The 22860-nt window shown below is 41.5% G+C and overlaps 2 protein-coding genes across 4 annotated transcripts; both read right to left on the bottom strand.

The window, feature by feature from the left end:
- Window positions 1–2894: 2894 nt before the first annotated feature.
- Window positions 2895–10107, bottom strand: LOC113171157 (protocadherin alpha-C2-like). Of its 3 annotated transcripts, XM_026373544.1 has the most exons (3): window positions 7426–10107; window positions 6512–6548; window positions 2895–5601 (listed from the first exon to the last, which is right to left on the bottom strand). In XM_026373544.1, exons 1-2 carry the CDS (start codon window positions 9856–9858, stop codon window positions 6537–6539), a joined length of 2445 nt encoding a protein of 814 aa, XP_026229329.1. In that variant the 5' UTR covers window positions 9859–10107; the 3' UTR covers window positions 2895–5601; window positions 6512–6536. The 3 variants fall into 3 exon arrangements, with proteins under 3 accessions (XP_026229329.1, XP_026229328.1, XP_026229327.1); XM_026373543.1 differs by lacking the exon at window positions 6512–6548 and having other exon boundaries at window positions 2895–5598; XM_026373542.1 differs by lacking the exon at window positions 6512–6548.
- Window positions 10108–13869: 3762 nt separating this feature from the next.
- LOC113170224 (protocadherin-10) lies at window positions 13870–18626 on the bottom strand. The gene is made up of 4 exons (XM_026372220.1): window positions 16086–18626; window positions 15458–15519; window positions 14492–14604; window positions 13870–14141 (listed from the first exon to the last, which is right to left on the bottom strand). The coding sequence occupies exons 1-4, from the start codon at window positions 18624–18626 to the stop codon at window positions 13870–13872; spliced, it is 2988 nt and encodes a 995-aa protein (XP_026228005.1).
- Between the last annotated feature and the right edge of the window lie 4234 nt (window positions 18627–22860).

Raw genomic sequence — 22860 nt, forward strand, 5'->3', positions numbered from 1 at the left:
TAAGATAAGATTATGCACCAATCCTTCCGCTGACCTCAGTGCAAGCTTCACTTTGCTGGGCACTCGCTGGAGACCTCCTCACTTGATGTCTTCACTTCCTCCCGACTGTGGCTCGAGCCAAAGCTCTAGGTGATGAGACTCATGACCCCATTGTGCGTGGGCTTCAGCCAGGGAATCTCCTCTGCTGATCTGACTCACTCACACAAATAGGTCACAGTCTGTCTCACACTTTGACTAATATTGTTGGAATGATAATAACAACATGAGTTTATAAGTAAAACACCAGGTAGAAGTGATGATTTGACTACTTCTGTCCTAAAACTCGTAATTATGTCTTTCTTATAGTGGTTTTCCCAGATTTGGACACAGACTGTGTAAGTTGAGCAATAGTAGCAGGTGTGTTTTGTGATTAGAATGACTTTTATAGACTTCTCTGACAGGAAACATTGCTCTGCCATGATGTAATTAGTGTATATCATTTGGAATCTGTTCATAAAAATCACACTATGGTTTGTACTTATCACAGTATCCAAATCCTTTGGTCACAAAGGATGACACACCACTACCATCACATCCTCCACATACTCCAGGCTCTGCCCACAGACAGAGGGCACCAAAAAACACATACTGCTGGAAAACATCACTGCATGCCAAAGCTCTAACTGACTGTTGCCATCTGCAGCCTCGGGCGGTAAATAGGCCTCAAAAAATGATGTGGCAGCATTACATGAATTAATATCGGAGACTAGTTTTGAGATTAAGATTCACATTGGTAAGTCTGGTAATAAAAATATATACACTGAAAGTGATTTCAAACAGAGGCTTTTGGTGACCAGATCCAGATAAGATTGAGCAAATCCACATAATCTGGTCAAAATATGCTTAAGCAGCTTGTACTCATCTCTGATTTTTATTTTATTTTTTATGTTGTAGTCCATTCCGTGAAACACAGTTACTGGGTCAGTTCACTGCTGTCTACCGGTCTAGCTCGATGCAAACAAAAGCATGTCTCCAACTGTGAAGGAGGTGACGTCAAAGCGCTTATTAACAATGAAGCTTGAGGACTAGAAATGCAAGCAGCTAGTGCAGCAATGGTGCTTAAGTGTTCGGTGGAAACGCATCAAAAAGTGTTGTCAATCAGTAAACTACCACCTCTTTCCCCCTCGAACATGCTGTAAATTATTTATGGCTATTTACTCATTCATATCATAGACCAGCTGGTGTCTGCACAGGGTCATTTAGGGACCACATTCTAACCTAACATGCACTGAGCAGAGTGATAGGTCACCAGTCCATCACAGAGCCAATGCACTCAGTGCAATTGAGGTTTCAGTGCAAGTGCATGTTATCGGAGTGTAGAGAGAGTGAATGTTATTATGAAAAACTGAATTGACATTCCATCGAATTTGATTTGCCCCGTTTGATGTACTAAACAAATACATGATGGGCTATATGCAACTGCTCCACATACAGACATGGACAAAAGTATTAGCATAATAAAATAACTTAAAAATCATTAAAGCAATATTAAATATAAAATTACTAAATATCAACTCATGAAAATCAGACATGGCTTCTGAGTTAAGGCTAACAAAAGTTTTTTTTTTTAAAAACAAACTAATGAAACTGGCTTGGACAGAAGTGATGGCACCCCTAGAAAAGATATTAAATACTTTGACCATAGGGACATGTTAAACTAAAGTTCGTCCTGTAATTAGCTTCACAGGTATCTTCAAATCAGCCAGTCTGCCTATTTAAAGGGTGAAAAGTGCTCACTGTGCTGCAAGTTATGAACCACGTAAAGCTAAGGAGAGAGTTGTTTCAGGAGATTAGAAAGAAAATTATAGATAAAGGTGAAGGCTGTGACACAATCTCCAAGAAGCTTGATGTTTCTGTGACTACAGTTGCACATATTATTTAGTTTAAGGCCCACAGCACTGTTGCCAACCTCGCTGGACGTGGCTGCAAGAAGACAATTGATGACAAATTAAACACTCAAACCAATGTCTTATTTTCACAAGTTCATTTTTAGTACATTATTATTTATTATTACCTTTGCGGGTTTTTCTTTCTTTAAGGGAAGGGTGCCAATAATTTTGTCATTTAACTACAATGCTGTATATAATATTATAACAGTATAATTAACTGATTGTGCATGTAACAATTTAGCAGGACATCCTGCACAGCTCTGAAAACACAGACCACTGACAGGGAGGAAGTATTAGAGCAATCCTCAGCACACGAGTGCAGCCACAAGTGCACTGCTTATTTCAACCGACCTACTTCTGATTCTTTTAAAGCACAAGTAACCAAAGGTGCTCAAGGCCTTCGATGTAGTATATGGCCAGATCTGCAAAGTGCTGAAGTGAGTTGGAACCAAGATGATGTATCTGTTTGAATCTGAGTAACACTATATTACATCTTTGTATCACCCCATGTCAAACTGAATTATTAAGGTAGGCACAAGCAGACATTGTTCCTATTGACTGAATTGCTACTTATTATACAAATACATGGACTCTCACACATGACAAAGCCATCAGTCTCCTGTGGGACTGCATGCTCAAAGTCCTGTGTGGTCACAGCGAAGCGCAGACTTTGCAATTTGGCTCTGGGCTTTTACTAATCCTGACAAAGCTATTATTTGTCTGTTCTGCAATGTGAACTGCAGGCGCATTTCCTTTATTTAGTTTTCAATTTCCAAGAATTAGCACAGAGCGTTATACAGAGAAACTGGGTCAAAATGTGTGTACGTGAGGGAGATCCAGACAGAGCCAGAGACACAGCGAGAGAGAGAGAGAGAGGGAGAGAGAAAGAAAGAGAGAGCATGCGTCTCACGTTGCGAAAGTCACTTTGGGTAACTTTGGTTTGATTTCTCACAGGCACAACAGAAAGACAGATTAAAAAGCTTTATTCAAACTAGCATGATCAGGCAGAATATTTAAGCCAAAAAAGCAACATCAAAATCGGACAATTAACTCAGAAAAGAAAAAAAAAAACTAAACAAAACGAAAAAGAAAGGACATTCTCTCCCATACTGTCTTTGATCCACTAAGTGGGATGGAACTGGATTACGTTTGATGCAACTCTTAAAGCGTACTGTACAGTCTGAAATTAGCAGAGGAAAAACTGAGCTGTGTACACACATGACAGACAACACTTTTACTATACCAAGCACAAGCACCTCCTGCGCCATTCGATCACAGTGAATACAGATAGATAAGATATCAAAAAGGTCTACTGTATAAAAAACGACAAAGTATAAAGCAGTTCAGTTTACAGTAAATGCATCTACTGGTTCTAAATAGAACATCTGTCCTGAAACCAAAAGGCTGAGCCCCTGTTCAACAACACCTAAGCAGTTCAAGGTGGTATTTTCTCATGGGGGTAACTGTAATTTGTAATACTGTGTTAAATGCCATTATTTCATTCATCAACAGTCACATGTACACGTTTGTGAATGCAGAAGGCACACAAGGAGCTCGTCATATGTGCAACTCATTAATGCTTTAAACGCTTGCTGGAAACAACTGGTTCAGGCATCGATTGCACATGCAGCATGTACTCCACAGCGAGAGATCGCTCACTTAGTGACATCTTTAGTCTGACAGACGGACAGACAGCCAGCTGTGTTTATGTCTGAGCAGCCCCGGTGTAACAGTAAGCGAGGGAAAGAGAGGTTCAATTTCACTGACTCAGAATATGTAGCTCGATCCAGCCAGGGAAAAAAATAAAAAAATAAAAAAAACAAAATCCATCTTCACTGCATTACAGAGTGAGTGCTGAGATCGTGTTTAGGTTCAGTGCATATCTCAAAGTGCTGTCAGCTGCTTATTAATGCACTGTCTATATGTTCAGCAGCACTTGTCTTCATGCAGGGTTATCATTTGAATACCGCGACTATAAATACCACTATGCTCTCCTTCTTACAATCCAATTTCCCTAGCTCACCGAATTAGATTCAATAATTGAGCACCCTAATGAGAGGTCGCATTAAGCTCCTTGTTTCAGAGAAATTAAAGTCCTGGGCTTCACGGCAGTGCAGCAGCACCACCTCTGAGTTTAAGCAAAGCGCCTTGTTTCAGTTTAACTGATGTACACTATCAAAACAACGTCATATGCACTAAACTACAAATATGCAACACAAAATGCCATTGAAGAAGCTCACAAAAGCAGCATTAAAAGTTCATACATAAAATATCTATAAAAAAGTGACTATTAATTAAACAACATCCTGCCTGGACCTTATGTTTCCATGTACCATGGCAAAGATAAATACATTTTAATAATAACTGTAATGATCACACTGTTTTCGATAAACAGAGGATTTTGTAATATAAAATAAGTCTTTTTTAGTATCTTAGTTATTATAGTTTTTTAATTAATACAGTTTGGTCTGTGTGCAATTACTAAATGCAGCGAATATTTGAATTGCCAGTTTTATCAGTGTGTGGGAAAAGCTCCTCTATGAACAGTGACTTGACATTTTACCCTGTTTGCACCACTTGAGTTTGTGATGTCAGCACACCTCTGAATAAAAGTTAAAATCTGAGAATAAACTTGTCTCTTAAACCCTCACTCACTCAGCCCAAGGACAGGAGACAACCTGAAAACAGTGCATACTAGATTTCAAACAAAAAACATCTTTCACAATTTTTTTTTAAATCAACATTGGAGTGTTTTTGTGTCACAATGTGTCATAATACAGCCCAACCTGTCAGCTTATACTTAATACATAATGTCAAAGGTGTTGTTTTCACCAATCTTATTAAATTTCTATAGAACTACAATATCTACAATCAAATAATAATAAAAAACTGTTAATTTCCTATGCTTTTTCCATTTTACAGTTTTCTTTCATTCTTTTTTTTTTGTCATGTTCACACATTCATCACTGTTTAATACAACAAACATTGTAAAAAAATCTGAAGGTTAATCACTGCTTATTTTCATTGGAAAGTTACACTGTAAAACTGTGTGAAACAATTTTTTATAAAAGAAAAAAAAAAAGAAAAGAACAGAAAACACCCAGTGCGAAGCCTAAATCAATAACATAACCAGCTACAGTTCAGTTATATATCAGATTTATGGAAGAATCATATTCACCCTGATTCGTAAGTGTATTTATGATTAGATGAGCTTTCAGCTTTTACTTAAAAGATGTGGCATGATTGCGACTTATGTATAAGGTGATCTAATGATGGTTTGTAGAACTACAGCACACAGCATAAACCCTGGAGAGAAGGCAAATATGTCCACTGAGGAGCTTCAAAGCACTAAGGAGGGAATGATTTACCACATGAGGCCACTCTAGTAATGTCCAGAAATTCTGCCATATAGGTGATCGGAATTCTATGTCCAAATATTTTGAACATGCAGAGTCATGCTTAAAAGATAAAAAGAAGGTAGAAAGCTGAGGTGGTTATTGGTCGATGTTTATATCGAAGATTGGAGGAACTGGAGAGAAAACGAGAGTTGGAGCAGAGAGACTGAGGGAGGACAGTTGTTTTAGATGTTCTTTGTGAGTCACAGGGAAGATTTTCAGCCAGAGACTCCCGTGAAGAGATGATTATATCATGGCAGTTCTCTTCTGGGTTCCTGCTAAGAGACAGAATGTAAAATTAGCCACAACAGAAAGTCAGCCTCGGTATAAACTCAGTAGAGAAAGTCCTCACTCATGCAACAGTGGATCGTGACTGGTTACTGCCACCATCATTGACATGTCACTGGGATTACAGGGGTAAATCAATGACTTGGTTCTATATTTGGGTATACGTTTTTCCTGTTCTTTCAAATCAGTGTTTTGAATATTAAAGCTAAAATAAAATATGATGAAGCTTTAAACTACATAATGTTTAAATAAAGCATGCACAAGCAGGCATCACAGTGTTGGCTTTTTGGTGGGTGGGCATTACAATCAATAAAGGGGAGGGGGATAGGCTCCAAGTGATTGTAGGGCATTGACAACAGATTTGAAATGTGGGTGGTCTAATGGAGCTTTTTTGCAGGGTTATGGACATAGTTGATAAAGAAGTCACTGCTCTCAGGTACATAGCATGCTGACAACCTATTGAGGACAATTCATTCCATAATCCTTTTTTGTCTATCTGTGCCATCATTTTTGTCCTGAATCTCTCCCAAGCTCTCCAGATGTGCACAACACAAATCTGACCTGCAGCCAATTTTATTCTAATCTCAGTCCTCAGTATAATCAGATTTTCTCATTTGAGAGACTGGCCAATTTAAATGTGACTGCCCACAATAGCATGGCACTGGAGCAGAGTGTTGGTTTTGTAAAGGGGAGAAGCTGACCAGGGACAAATGGACATATTTGATTCGGTTCTAGTTTATCTAGAAAAAAAAAATATGTCGACCAAGGGATTACACCAAAGATCTGGAAACAGTGACACTTTATCAAACCAAAATTTTGAGCAATACCAACTAGAAAACGATGGAAAATTTTCTATACAGGAATAGTGGCTCTACAGAATGCAGTTAGCAACCAGCATACCTCCAGTTGTAGAATGGACTTCCTTTCATTTTGAGTACTTAAGAACAGAAAAAAGAGACAAGTTCAGTTGTGCGTGTGAAACTCTCAACACTCAAACTCACTCCCACAATACATACACAACATACACAAACGTCTCTCTCCCTCTGCGTATGCACCAGTGCATTAATGCATATTGATATTGTTTAATCTTTCAGAGCACCACTTGTTTCAATTTAGTCTGCAGGTGCAGCTGCACAAAAACAAACACCATCTGGATCAGTATCAGCAGGTCTACACTGATTATAGTCTGCTGTGTGCACAAGCGCTGCCAGAGATTCCACAGACCCCCAGCACTGTGCATCTCGCTTTGTATAACAACACGTCTTGTACTTGAAGAGAACTCCTCCATGTCTGGGTTCCCTGTGCTCTAATTGTGTGTTGTACTGCATCTGCAGTAAATGACCTACATACTACATAAGACATCAAAAAGTGGCACATTTATAGTTTGGGTTTGACCTAATTATGCAAGAAAAGAGCATATAGATTGCTTTCTGTAGCAGCCTGAAAAGAAATGTGATCAAATGTGAAACTGATGAATAAAATATGAATACATTAGCACACGGATTGATACCCGATACTAAGTTTCTCATTTTGCGTGTATGGCTCATTTAAAATAGATTCATAAATGTAAAATAGTAGGGTCAGTCGCAAAGTAAAGTACTAAAAAGTAATTAACAGGATTAACAACTTGCTTCCACAAAAAAATACAGCAAAATCTTTGTTCAGCTTTCAGAGAGGAAAATCACATGTGACAACTTCCTGTTTACAATAAATTCTACTTCGGTTCCATCAAAAGCTGCCCTTCAGAATTTGTTCATACCGATGAATGACACTCAATCACAACCAATCCCAGCTACCGCCTCCTTCATACGTACCTCCAGCGTTGATGCTCTGGAATCTGTGGTCTCACTTGGCCCTATGCTTCTGGGTATACTGGACACGAAATACCCAGCTCCTTTAGGAATGATGGGCTGTCTCACCACCACTTTGCCCTTCCTGGTCTCTGCGAGGAACAGGCTGTACCAGTAGGCATCACTGGAGATCAGAGTTGAGTCTGCAATGGTGGAGCTTCTCTGGCTGATTACGCTGTTCCTGCTGATCACGCTGTTCCTGTTGGCGGGGGGGATCTTGATGGCCTTCGGCTTTGGCTTTTGACACTTTAGCACAATAATAACCAAGATGGTTATCAGTAGAAGAAATGACACGGCCCCTAAGCCAATGACTAAGTACAGGTTTAGGTCTGTGAACATGTCATATTCTAATGGCAACTCTGTTGTCTCTGAAAAGGACATGACATGTTCTACTGTTGATATCTTAATGGTGACAGTAGCAGAGAGCGCCGGGTTCCCGTTGTCTTTGGCGACAATCACAAGCCTCTGTTGTCTTGGGTCTCTGTAACTGAACATCCTCGTTGTCCGGATTTCACCATTATACTGATCCAGGCTGAAGAGGGTTGCATCACTGATCTGCAGGAGCTGGTAGGTAACCCTGGCATTCTGCTCCGAATCTGCATCAATGGCAATCACTTTGGCCACTAAGTGCCCCTTCTCTGTGGACCTGGGTATCACCTCCTCTACGACGGAGCCCTGGGCCCGCCATGGTGACACTATGAGGGGAGTGTTGTCATTTTGATCCAGAATAATGATGTGAACTGTCACGTTGCTGCTCAGTGGGGGAACACCAGAGTCTCTAGCCTCTATGTGGAAAAGGAAATCCCTCTCTCTCTCATAGTCGAAGGTCTTCAGAGCGTAAAGATCACCATTCTCAGGGTTGATGGAGAACAGCATTGACATAGACGTGTTAACAATCTCTTTCTCCATTATGAAGTAAACCAAGTACTGGTTCTCATTTAGATCGGGGTCAAGCGCGCTCAGAGATGTCAGTAAAGCCCCAGGTGGATTGTTTTCCCTAACGTGGATTGTGTAGAAGGACTGAGGGAACGTGGGCGCATTGTCATTGACGTCCAGGATCTCTAAAGTGATGGTCTCGTTTTCAGATAAGGGTGGGGACCCTTTGTCTGTCACTCTCAGCGTGATGTCATATTTGCTTATTATCTCTCTGTCCAGCGGCTTTGAAATCAGCAGCTCAAAATAACCCTCTGAGGATTTGCTTAGAATGAATGGTAAGGTTTCCTGTCGGTTCAAGGTGAGCTCCACTTCCCCGTTGACCCCAGAGTCCCGGTCACTGACACTGACCACTGCGATCAGAGTCCCCACAGAGGCATCCTCGCTCAGAGAACTTTTCAGAGACTTGATGGTCACCTCAGGGTAGTTATCATTCAGGTCTGTGACAAACACCGTCACTTTACAGTGTCCCGACAGCGGGTTCGCCCCTCTGTCCTGAGCCTGTATGTGCATCTCAAACTTTTGACTCTCCTCATAATCAATCACCCCTTTCACCTTGATTTCCCCCGAGTTTGGATCGAGTGAGAAGAGCTCTTGGGTTTTCTCTGACGTGTAGAGAGTATATGAGTAAGTCAACTGAGCGTTTGTGCCTTCATCCAAGTCTGATGCGTTTAAGGTCATGACAACTGTCCCTGCAGCCGAGTTCTCTGAAACGTTGACTGTGAACACTGGCTGACTGAACAGGGGGGCGTTGTCATTGATATCCAGGACATTAATAATGATGCTGGCTGTGCCGGAGCGGGGAGGCACCCCTCCATCCACAGCGGTTAAAATCAAATTATGAACCGCATGCTCCTCTCGGTCCAAATTACCATTGAGCACCAAATCGACATATTTGGAGCCATCGCTACCAGTTTGTATATCGATGTTGAAGTATTTGCTCTCACTGAGATAGTAGGTCTTGATTGAATTCGCCCCCACATCTGCATCCACGGCGTTTGTCAATGAGAATCTCTCCCCGGGAGGGGTTGCCTCCGAAATGTCCAAGTGCATTGTCTTTCTGCGAAACAAAGGCGCGTTATCGTTGATGTCCATAATTTCCAGCTCAATGTTAAAAATGCGAATGGGGCTCTCAAGTATGACGTCCATCTTCAGAAAACACGAGGTTGTTTTAGTGATGCAAATGCTCTCCCGGTCTATCTTCTCTCGGATCACCAGCTCTCCCGTCTCTTTGTTGATGTCAAGGTAATTTTTGCTGTGGATGACATCGAGCTTCGCTCTGCGCTGCACCAAACTGCGAACATCCAGACCCAGATCTGTGGCCAGGTTGGCAACAAAGGAGCCCTCTTCCATCTCCTCCGGAATAGAGTACCGAGTGATGCAAAGCGCAAATCCCCACAGTGTGATGAATGTAAGACCTACCGCGACCAAACGTGTCCGTGAAGGCGCGCCGGCGACCGCCATCGCTGTGGGATTTTCTTTTTCTTAAAGAAATAAAAGGAATCAGATCCACCCTTGAGATCAAGTCGTCTTGACAGAGGGGAGCGCCGGTGTCATTCTTGCCTCCGCGAGTAGTAGCTGTAGCTGCAGTAGGCCATGTACAGCGCAGCACCGCTGGAGGAGCTGGGCTCTCGCAGCATCGCTCTGCAGGGGCGTGCACAGCGTTTGTGCAGGACGGCTGGGTGGCCTCACTGAAATGAAGGGGTGGACAATGCACATGTTAAACCCCAAACTGCATAAAAAAAAGATTATTTGAGCCGTAACTTACAAATTACATATTTTTCACAATCAATAAATGTTCAGTGGAAAATGATTGAAATTGAATGAATAACTATCACAAAGACACACACACACACACACACACAAAAAAATGTAAATAAATAATAATAATAATAAAAACAAAAACAGAAAAAAAGACTCAAAATCCCCAGGAGGATGCAAAATTACATTACAATTACATATAAATGCAAAACAAGCATAGGGGTCTGCTATCTCATCCATGGATGTTTATGCTGGTATTTTACAAGTTAAGGACATATTAGAGATAGGATAAAATAGGATCGACGTTTATTAACCCCAAAGTGGGGAAACACCCGTGTTTCCAGCATCAAAGGGAAACAAGCACAAAAAGATCTCTAAAATCAAACATATCAAAAATATCTACAACATATACTGTACATATTTATAGTGCTTTGGGATTGAGGTTTTAGGTATTGAATATTGCACCTGCATATTGTGTAACACCTTATGTTATATATTTACTGTGTAATTGAGTATTAATACTAATATATTGTACAGTCTGATGGCAGTGGGAAGAAATGACCTGCATTAGCACTGGGGGTGTAACAGTCTTGTGCTAAAGGAGCTGCTCTGAGCCTCCTCAGTGTGTTGCAGGTGGTTGGAGGGGTTATCCATGATGGATGCCAGATCCCCCCCCCCCCGTGTTCCTGCTCATTCCCCACAGATACACAGCCAACAATGGGAGTGTCATCTGAGAATTTCTGCAGGTGACAGTGGAGGGAGTTATACTTAAAGTCCAAGTGAACAGGGAGTTGAACAGGAACGGGGAAAGCACCCGTCCCTTGAGAGGCCCCTATGTTCCAGACTATCACATCTGACACACAGTCACGCAGCCTTGCGGCGTCCTCCACCCCGATACCAGATCAATATGCAAATTGCAGCAGGTCCAGTGGATGACACTTGATGGTTTTTTAGGTTAAATTATGGAAGTATTCCTATCTTTTCAGAAGGTATAACATTATTAAGATATGAGTTGCAGCCTAAACCATCTATTAGCACTGTGTGTATGATGAGAACCAGCTGGAACCACTGGAGAGTGGAATTAAACCATCACCCTTCTCCGCTGATATTGTCCATCCATTTTCTTTCAAACTTTTACAAGGATGCATTGAAAGTATCCCTATCAGGAAATACAGTGGACATGTTGTTTAGTCTATCATGTAATTCATGTTCTATTCTAGTGTAGCCAGTATGATACAATACTGCCTTTGTATTTAGCAACTCTTGCAGGACATTCCTTACTTAGTCTAATCTCACAAATGATAGGAAAAAGAGAATAATAAGAAATCATAGTTTTTAAGAGTTTAGGAGTGACCTACAATACAGGAAGTACATGTACTTTAGTCATGCTCACTGTTGTGACTTGTTCCATATTGACATTTCCGTATTTCAATGGGTTTTGTTTCCAAAACTAAAGGGACTGTGTACTAGCATGAGGAGAAGACCTTAATATTCCTGTTGCTTAACGCCATCCGGTGACAACCCAGAGAATTACAAGAGCTCTGGACTTCCAACACATATACATATAAACCATGGTACAAGCACACACTGTGTGATCTGTACAGTTTCATATATTTGAAAGTTTATTTTGAACAGCTTTTACTCATCCCATTTATCTATCATGCCAAAGAGAAAGATGCATACATTACTAACAGACTTTACAACAACAGACAAGGTAATAATACCTGATGATGTCTGCAGTACCTTTCCGGAGCCACCCAGAAAGAGCTGTACTACATCCTAAAGATGCAAAATAAACAAATTAACCACTTTTGATTATGAATATACTACCAATCCCAAGGACTGGATGCTATTAAACAAGTCTGCCATTTCTACTCATAGCATGTGATTTATGTTGTTGTACCTGGTCCCTGAAACAAACTTGATGACAACACAAAATCCATCAAATAGCGAGTTGTGATATTTTACACATATGGTTTAGTTGTTTCTTATTTATCTATTTATTTTCTTTTTTTATTACTAGTAGTTTAAAAAAAACTATATGGATATGGTTTTATAGGCATTTCTGCATCTGTATAATATTGTTTGTTTTTTTTGCAGGCCATTTATATCCATTTGTTATCAAGGAACATTATACTATTTCACACTGTTTGTATACAAGACTATATATTAAAGCAGTGCCCACCTGCCTGCCACTTGCCCACCATTGTGAACAGGACACATTAGGTTAATCTGCCATTAAGCATGATTGTCCTTCTAGAAGTTTGTGCCACCTCCACATCAGCTCTCTGCAGCTCCTGAGGAATATGTGAGGGTAAAGCACCCTCTAGTGGAATTCAAGGGAAAACTACTCGCATGGTCTGGATCTATTTTGAATACCTGGTAGTCTCTAAGTAGCAGCTAAATCATTTTGTTTAGTCTTTTCCTAAAAAACGTTTTATGTGTCTGGCTTGATCTCCGAGGAGTTTGAAATAAATCTGAAACTGGCTCTTGGCACTCAGCTTTTTGAACTGAGGCAGTCAGACCTGAGATTAACCCACTAATCTGTTTATTTTATTTATAGCTCTGTTAGAGGAGATGGGTCTTGCGGATAATCCACAGTAATTTAGAACCTTTGGTTTACTGACCAGAATAACAATGGCAAAACGTCTGCATCTGAGGAGTGAGGTTAATATTTGGTGCCCAAAGTATGACGTGATTCCTCACATCTAAGTGTTAGTATCTATGAACACTCATATTACATTATGCTCATGCTACATTTTATTCATTGCTCTTGATGCCATGAGATCATATTTGTGTTTATAAATCTCTTTAAGTTGATGTGGACTCAACAGTAGTAAACATTTCTATGTTCTTTAAAAAAATCACACAACTGTTTTGTTAATATTATATTTATTTATATATTTATATATACAGAGTGATCAAATAATGAACTGTGATATATTAGTGTATCTGTCACTAAAAGCACACCACATGAGTGGGTGACAGATGAAAAACTGAGAAAACAATTGTGACAACCAAGATCTGCCTGTCAATAACAATGCCCACTAAGATTCAATGTAGCTGTAACAGTTCCTTAAGCCCATAGCTTCAATATGGCCACTGTAGATAGAAACATGTAGAAACTGTACAAACATCTACTTTAAAAGCTAGAAAACGTAAAGCTTATTGCTACTGTAGCATAGTTTCCCCGCAACTTCGATCCGACACGCTGCGATGCGCGCATTACAGGTGTTTCCACAAGTCAAAAAGCTGTGTCTGCACAGATGTGGACAGCCTTTATGTCGCAGAGCACTCAAATCTTTAACCTTTTTAAAGTTAAACCTGCACAATAATCCTTCTGAGAACCAGCAGCCCCCAAACAGATCAAATCACATTTACCTGAGTTCACAGCTGCTGGAAAAGAAAACCCTTTTTCCCAGGGTTCCACTTCACTGCCTACCACTCTGCCCTACAGACTTAAAAGACTTGGCTTCATGATGTCTACTTAGAGAATTCACCTTAACCTAGAATAGACTTATTTCATACCAGTATTTACACAATAAAAAATATACTTGCTGGAAGAAGTGGGATTCAATTCCACTGGTAAAAGGAGAAATATAGTTTCAGTCTCTAAGCGCATGTCTTCCACTGAAGGAATGTACAGTATGGTTGTTAATGGAACTAATTAAAGTCATATGTATCATACATAGAACATACAGTATTGCTGGTGCATCATTTGAAGATAGCGTTGCTTATGAGACCATCGTGTTTGTCGTAAGATTGTTCGTAGTTCGAGATCAGCTTCTTTTTCTTCCCAAACGTAGAGAAGGTGTTGTACACGTCCAGCTCTTCCCTGAGTGCCAGCTTGGGAGTGCTGTAGCCCGACGTAGCGCCCGGGATATACACATTGTGCTGGTAGTCTGGCGCCTCAGAATGAGGCTGGCTGTTCTTTGGAGTCCACGAGTAGTTGGGAACTGTTCCCTCTTGAAGAGATAGCTTACAGTCTGTAAAATGCGCATAAATTACAGTTTGTATCAGAAGATTATTTCTGCAAAGACCTCATATTTGCATACAGTATACTTGATCTGAATAAGGTGCTTTTAAAGGCATCTACTTAAAGTTCAGCAAAACACCTCTCGCGGGGACTTTAGTAATCCTCATGTTGATTCATTAAAATCCCCCCAATTTTGCAGCCCGGCATTATCTGCTTTTCAGTTTACCGTTTTATATTTCAGACTAAATCCTTAGGCACAGACACACAAGAACCCCCCCCCCCCCCCCCCACCCCACTCCAGCACTACCTCTTTCATGTGAACAGTAATGAGTTGAAATCACACAGCCTCCACCGCCTTACCATTCATATGGTTTCCCCAGGTCCAGTACTGTGGTGCTACAGCGCAGGAAAACTCATCAGCCTCATATTTTTGTTGCCGTGACAGAGTGCCTTCCACATTTGCTGAACTATACCTAAAAAACAGAGGCAACAGAAATATAAGTACGTATTTTTGCAATTACAGTTTGTACATTTTGTTTATTTCTAAAGGAATATTTACAGTAATAATGTTCATTTACTATTTTTCTTTCACGAGCTTGACATTTCGAAAAAGCTTTAAAACAACAGCAATTGTGGCAAAAGTCTAATCACCCTTCTACAGTATTTGTGAAACACTTCATTAACTTTAGTCTTTAAACCCTAACTCTTAACAACCACAGTCTCCTAAAAGCTACTTGCCTGAAATGAAGCTAATTGACTATTGCGAGGCAAGGGATGCTACAAAAATGTTATCAAAGCACATTCAGCTTGAAATGGCCATTGTCTAATAAAGCATTAAGAAATAAGGGGAATAATAATAAAGGGAAATAATAAGGGGAAACTGTGGAAGTCAAGACAGTATGTGGAAGACAAAGAAACTGAATGTCTGCTGGGAGAGAACCTAGCTCTGTCATCTAGACATCTAGATAAGTCAGATCGGTTTGCAAACAAGTACCGTCGACAGATGAAGTTAGGATTGAGCTCTTTGGTCACAATCCAAAAAGAGACAGCATTTAATGATATGAACACTCCAACTGCCAACTGTTCATCATTTAGTTTTGGGGCTGTGTGGCAGGAAACGTTGCACAGATGCGTGAAAGAGTAGATCCCACTTAATATCAGCTAATTGTGGATTCAAATGTGTGCAGTGTGCACGTTGGAAAAGAGGCTGGCTTCTACGACAGGACCATGCTCCAAAGCAGACCTCACACCAGACCATGAACTAGACAAACACAGGCTGAAGCTTGCAGTCCTGATGCAGTGCAGTGATCTTTAAACTCCATTCACCTCTTGTATGCAGTGTTACGTTGGTTCTTGGTCCATGTCCAGTCCTTGTTCGAATATTTAATCTGCACAGTAAAAAAAAAAATATATAATTAATCTTGGTAAGCAGCTCAGGTGGAACAGTTGCACTTCATTTACTTCCAAACGCGGTCACGTATTTACTGGCAAGACTAAAGGCATCAGATGGCAGATGGGATTTACTTTAAGTTGAAAGTCAGCAGTGATTACGTCCTATAGAAACAAAGTCAAATATTAATTAAAACTTCCACAGACAATACAAATCTGGACTGTCTTCTATAAGTCTTAAACTGACAGTTGCAGCATTACAATGACTGACATAGTGTGAATTTTAATATTGATGGGCACACTGATGCTGCTGACTGGAGCACAGATGCAGCTGTAACCGCCTGCCTGTGATAAAGATGTGTATCTCTTTTATCCCTGCACTGTCACACGTCTTTACGCACTGGGATCATTTGCGAAGACTGCAAAAAGATGTTGTTGTTGTCACAACACAGGTTAGCTGAAACTATATTTTCCACTCTGATTGCTGTGCCATGAGAAACAGTATTGCAAGTTGTATTTTAGAGTAATTAGTAAAGCTAGGAAGTTTCTGTGATGCTGGTTGTACCTCGTTGGGGGTTGCGGCTCTGTTGTTGGACAGCTTTTTGTGGTCCAGTGTGCTCCAGCCAGATGTGAGGTAGTCCGTGCTCCGGGCGTTGTTCTGTTGTACTGACATTATCGGACTACATGGTTTGAGGAACATGAAGTCGCTTTTGGACGATTCTGGTGTCAGACACATTTTGTAGCAATAGACCTGCGGGAGCGCGCCGTTGCTTTGCGTCTCCGCGCAGCCGGACGCGCCCGCGGACATTCGAACATTTAAGTTGGACTTTTTGAACACCTCTGTGGTGGTGGCCGTCTCGGAGCGAGAGCAGCAGCAGCAGCAGTAGCAGCACCCCCCGCTGATGCAGGGGAAGTTGGACTCTCCATTGGACGGTCTGCCCTTCAGTCTCCGCACTGCAACCAGGACAATGATGGCCACGAGGAACGTGAAGGATGTTGCGCCCAGAGACACGATTAAGTACAGGGTGAAGTTGGAGCTGTGATGTGGGCTTAGTGACAGGTCACCCAAATCGGGCTTGGAAGCTGGCAGGCTGTCAACCACTGACAGAATGATGGAAACTGTGGCCGTGAGGGGCGGCTGACCATTGTCCTTCACCAGAATGACCAGTCTATGCCTCGTGGGGTCTTTCTCGGTCAGCTGGCGTATCGTCCTGATTTCGCCCGTGTACAGAGCGATGCTGAACAAGCTCTGGTCTGTTGCTTGGAGCATTTGATAAAAAAGACGCGAGTTCTGACCTGCGTCCGCGTCCATCGCGTTGATTTTGGTGATAAGGTACCCGGCGTCAGCTGATCTGGGCACTGCTGCGCCGGGTGCTGTGCCATTTTGTGGAAGTGGTGACACGATCACAGGCGCGTTGTCGTTTTGGTCTAATATAAAAATCTCCACTGAGACGTTGCTGTTGAGAGGCGGAAAACCGGCGTCTTGAGCTTGAACCGTGATCTGAAAGTTTTTAAGTAGTTCATGGTCAAAGGATCGGAGCGCGTAAATGTTTCCGTTGTCTGAGTTTATGGACACGTACGTGGACACCGGCATCCCCTGTATATCACCTTCAAGTATAGCGTAGGAGAGGTATGCGTTTTGACCAGAATCCGGATCCAGTGCAGTCACTGAGCAGATAGATGCCCCTGGCGCGTTATTCTCTGTCAAATACACGGTGTATGAAGGCTGCTTGAAGCGAGGCGCGTTATCATTCACATCAGACACTTGGACCAAAACAGTTTTCCGAGTGAACAAAGGTGGGGAGCCCATATCCCGCGCGGTGAGGGTGATGTTGTACTCTGCCACCGTCTCCCTGTCCAGAAAATCACAAGTTACTAATGTGTAGTAGTTCTTAAAGGACGAGTGGAGCTGAAACGGAACCTGATGGGGAATCTCACAGTCCACATTCCCGTTTTCACCCGAGTCTTTATCCATGACACTGATCACGGCTATCACCGTTCCCGGGGGCGCGTCCTCCTGCACAGGTGTGGACACTGATGTTAAGATGACCTCAGGAAGGTTGTCATTTTTATCTAAAACGTTCACCAGCACCTTACAGTGAACCGCCACTGCGGAGGGACCTTTATCTTTAGCCTGAACGTAAATTTCATGCATCCTGGCTTTTTCATAATCTATCACTCCTTTGACTTTGATTTCTCCCGTGCGCGAGTCCACGCTGAAAAGCTGGCGCACTTTGATGGGAGCGTGGCCGCTGAAGGAATAGGTGATATCAGCATTGAGACCCTCGTCTAAATCAGTTGCATTGAGCTTTATGACCACTGTGCCTTTAGGTGCGTTTTCATCCAGCCTCACTCTGTAAAACGACTGATCAAACACAGGCGCGTTATCGTTTGCATCCAAGACGGTGATATCAATTTGCGCAGTGCCTGATCTCTCCGGCGCGCCTCCATCCACCGCAGTTAGGACCATTTGATGCGCACTTTGTTGCTCTCTGTCCAGTGGGTTTTGCAGGACTAATTCTGCAAATTTACTACCGTCACTGCGCGTCTGTATATCCAAAAGGAAATGCTCGTTTACACTCAGCAGATAGGTGCGTAACGAGTTGGACCCGACGTCCAAGTCCTGTGCGCTCTCAAGAGGGAAACGGGATCCAGGGGCAGCGGACTCAGAGATGTCTAGGTTAAACTCAGTCCACGGGAAACTAGGAGAGTTGTCATTAACGTCCAGAATTTCCATCTCTACCCTGTAAAGCTCCAGAGGGTTTTCTATGACTACTTGCAAGTGGAAAGAACAGGACAAACTCTGGTCGCATAGTTCTTCACGATCGATTCTTTCATTCACAAATAAAACTCCGTTTTCTAAATTGACTTCCACATATTGCTTTTTGGCACCGGAGACTATCCGAAATCTGCGCGCAGAAAGTTTGTCCAAATCCAAGCCCAGGTCCTCTGCAATATTGCCAACGAATGCTCCATGCTCCAGTTCCTCTGGGATTGAGTAACGAAGCTGTCCCCAGACTGCATCCAAGAAGCAAGTGAACAACGCGAAATGGCACAGTACGCGCCACTTCCCACACAGTCTTTTCTTCGCCCCTTGTGTGTCCATCTGTAAGCTGAAGCGATGTCGCCAAGGACTATGTCCCTAGAGTACTCATACAAAATGATGAGAGCACAATTGTGCAAAATACAGCCCGAAAAATAGGAAACAAACAAACCCTTGTGGGGCTGGTACAGAGACTGTCTACCGAGGAGAAAACAGAGGAGAAAGAAAAAGGATGTGCAAGGGCTACTAGCCTATCTCAGATTAGTGTGCGTTTTGTGTGATGGTGTGTGCGTGTTTATTATTGGCCCTACTACTCCAATAGTGGGGGGAACGACATCTGCTCGGATAATCCTTCCTGCCCACCAGCCCGATCAAATTCATGTCACAGTCTCCAGGCTTTACCGCGGGTCAAACGTCCTTGATTTAGTTTCTTGTAAGTGTTTCATCACTATGAACTGAAATAGCCTACTTATAGCAGCATAATCGGATATAAACAAATCTTCTTGCAGCACATTAACTCCATTTTACAGACCTAGTTAAAATTAAAGTTGTATACTTATTAATTTAGCCACTAAAATACTTTCCTTATGCATTACTTAGACTTTTTAAAGCAGAGAATGAATGTGAAGGTCCTTGGATATTTGAAATGAACTGATTTTATTTGAAACCTCACAGTAAACACATTGCTGGCTGGTGTAAGGAAATCAATATGTAAATCCATATGTTTTATTTATATCATTAGAGAAAGGGAGAATTTCAGTTATGTATTTATCATATATGAAACAAAAAGGTGTTATAAGGTAAAGATATTATAGCAATGATTTAGTAAAATGACTGCAGTGCAGTTTTCTCATTAGAAAATGAAGTCCATATATTTATTGTAGAGCCGGGCACTATAAAGGCTACAGTATAAACGGCTGTGACATCTATAAATAGTAACTCTGTGGAGAGTGGGTTTGAAGTCTGTAAGTAACTGAAATTGTCCTCAGGAAGCAGCCCAAATTCCCAGACATCATCACAGTTCCCTGGCAGGGGATGCTCTTGTTTAAAACATGCCTTCAGCATCTTCCAGCGTATTAATACTCAAACAGAGAAGTTGTTCTCTTTACCATCCACCTCAACGCACGCTCCACCCGTTTGCACCGAACCACTTCTCTGGTTCAAAACTGCAAACACAATCTGTCTGCGGGAATGAAACCGCAGCAGATGGCAAGGTTTTTCCATGGGCTCATGCTCTTTTTAATTAATGGAATGGAGATTAGAGGGCTTTTTTTCCCCTGGATCATTAGTGAACAGAGGAATTAAGACATTTTGTGAGGAATAATCCCAAGGCTATCGATGTGATGCACATGTGGTTTCCTCTCAGTGGTCATATTGACCTGCTTTTCACTGCCTAAGTGCATGGCATCACTTACGCATTGCAGAAACTAAGTAGCTGGGATAAGGGGACACAACCACCACATTTAGGGATCAAAAATACAAAAGAGATTATCTCTGTCACTCTCTCTCTCTCTCTCTCTCTCTCACACACACACACTGAGTCTCTCTCTCCCACTGTCTTTCTCTCACTCAAGGGCAAAAGTAGAAGATCAATCCCTTTGTCTTTAACTACTTTCCAGCTTTAAAACTGTAGGATTAGAATAGTCTAGCCTATATTCTGCAGCTTTTAAGCGCTTTTAGTGGAGACAGTTTTGTGCTTCCCACTTTAATGGTAAAAAGCCTCCCCTGTACCACTTTTTTGGGTGCGACTAATTATTCCGATTTTTATTTAACCTCTTGTGAAGCACTGCAGATGTTCTGCACCACCTGGTATGAAGAGCCCGAAAGCAAACAGAGTTTTCACATGATTGACTGCTATACTCCTCTTTGTCTTGCCACATGCAAAAACACTTTGTATATTTGTGCTATATCAATAACAGACATATTATAGTGTAAGTATGAGGTGCCAAACGGTAATAAAAATAGTATGGAAGCTGTCTGGCATAAAGGGAGAGGTTGCAAATGAGACGCTGGTCTTGTCTGACTACATGCGTGCCCTCACATGTAGGGTGGCCAGAAATAAAGTGGTGGTTTGAGTTGATCAAATGCACTCAATAAGTAACATTACCAGGAAAATGGATTTTGGCTCCAATTTAGGCCCTCCATCCGTAAACATAGATTTTCATTAATAAATTAAGCAACTCAATAGTCTGCAAAAATCCATTTAGATATTACCTCATGCGCATGGTTGATTGTGTTTATTATTAAAGTCTCTGTTGCACCAAGTAAATGTTCTCTTTTCCTTCAGAGTACAGACGAATCAGTGAATGAAACGAATGAGAGGAGATGAGAAGTCCCTTGTCCACATTGGATTTCTCAGACATTGTCATGGAGCCGCTATTTTCATATTAATCATCAAACAAATATTATGTTAACAGGTATTATTGCTAACCCAGTAAACTCAGTCTGTGGTCTGCGCCATCTATACAATAGCTTCACAGTTCTATGTTAAATTTAGCAGCACGTGAATTTTCATGAGGTCATCACCTGCATTATTAAACTGGGCCCAGTGTGTTTGTTGGTCCTTGACATGAATGTCAGTGGAAACGGAGGCAGGTGAGAGCACAGTCGTTATTGGACCTGTCACATGGAAACTTCCTGACACCCACAGTTGGCATCGAAAGCCTGTGAAAACATCAACACAAATTTTTTTTGTCTGGGCAAGCCACTGTCACAGGAAAGTGAAAAACAGTGAAAAGAAGCTGTTTCCCTCTCTCTCTCTCACCTTCACTTATTTCCATTTCATATTTAGGGAAAACTAGTCCGAAATTTCCTCCCCACTTATTTCTGACATGTAGTTGGCATCGACTGTAAACAGTCATGCCGTACATGAAGTCCACAGAAGGGAGCTGATGGTAGCATTGTGTTGTATGTCAGTTCTTCCTAATATTTTTAGTAGACATATGCTCCTTACATGCTTTGTAGCATGCTTATTTGTAGTCATTTAATAAGGGAGCATAACAGAGTGGATTCAGAGGCTCATGCTAGTAGCTTGATACCCCTATCTCAGCTGATTTGTTTCAACTAACCTCTAAAAGATTACAGTAGCACTCTCTGATAAGGCACCTTTTGTACTTTCTGGAAAAGGGTCAACCAGAATGAAATGAATTTATCAACAAGTTTCAACATTTACAACTGGACACATTCACGCATTTATGGACGTCTTTAAGGACACCTTAATATTACGTTTTTCAAATGACTAAGAGCGACAAACCTGTGACCCTTAGTTGGCATGTTTATCATTTGTAACTGCAGAATTGATGGCTTCTTTAAAAGTTGGAGCCATTACTCTTATTATTAATGACTTACCCCCATTTATAACTGCTGACTTGATGGTTTATCATAAAGTGAGAATCTCGTGATCTTTTATTAATGACCTATGAGCATCTGTAACTGATGACTCATGGATTTCTTTGCCACCATGTCAGCAGCTACTGTATAATGTTACCGCACTGTATTAATAAAGGGTATAATGTCTCTATCTTCTTAATAATCCAGCAATTCCGCAGTCAAAAATATGACCTGATTAATTCAAGGTCAAAGGATTCGCACTTTTGGGCTTCATATAAAGATACATACATAAAATAAAAATAATAAAGGGGAGGTGCTTTCAGTAAGTTGTAAGTGTTAATGAAGCTCTGAATGGATTCTGGTTCCGATGTCCTGAAGCACTTTTCAGTCCATTTAAGGGTTCGTGTTGATGAGTTACTTAAAATGCAAAACAAACGTCATGCTTTCAGAGACTGACAAGACAAAGGTTGGTGTTATTAATGGATTAATAACTGAGAAAAAGAAAAGTTAAGGAAGGTCTAAAGAAAGATTTCTGTATAAACTTGCTCCATCATACTAGTGTTTGCTGCAGAGAACCCGTCCAAGGCTGCATGCACACAACAGCAGACAGTGAGGACATTTATGCATATGAGAAAGAAAGTGGCTCTTAAAACACAGAGATTACAGAGCAATTCAGGTCACTGGCGGATATGGAGAGAGTAAACAATTACCCCCACCAACTAGCAGATGTCTCTGCAATAAAACACAGCAACAGCACGCATCAACACAGAGACTGCTCAGACTGTGTAGCATGGTCTTCTTTCCCAAGAGGACAGGCTGTTAGCCAATTTGAGAAGCCTCTCCTCACTTGCTATGATCAGTACTTCTGCAGGAAAGGAGAGGCAGACTGCAAACAGGAGTGAGGGCTGCTCTTGACTGAATGTGGCCCGTTGTGTGGAGCGGTCGTAAAGATTTTTCATTTGAATGC

Source organism: Anabas testudineus, chromosome 14 (assembly GCF_900324465.2).
Source record: "Anabas testudineus chromosome 14, fAnaTes1.2, whole genome shotgun sequence".
NCBI classification, from domain to species: domain Eukaryota; kingdom Metazoa; phylum Chordata; class Actinopteri; order Anabantiformes; family Anabantidae; genus Anabas; species Anabas testudineus.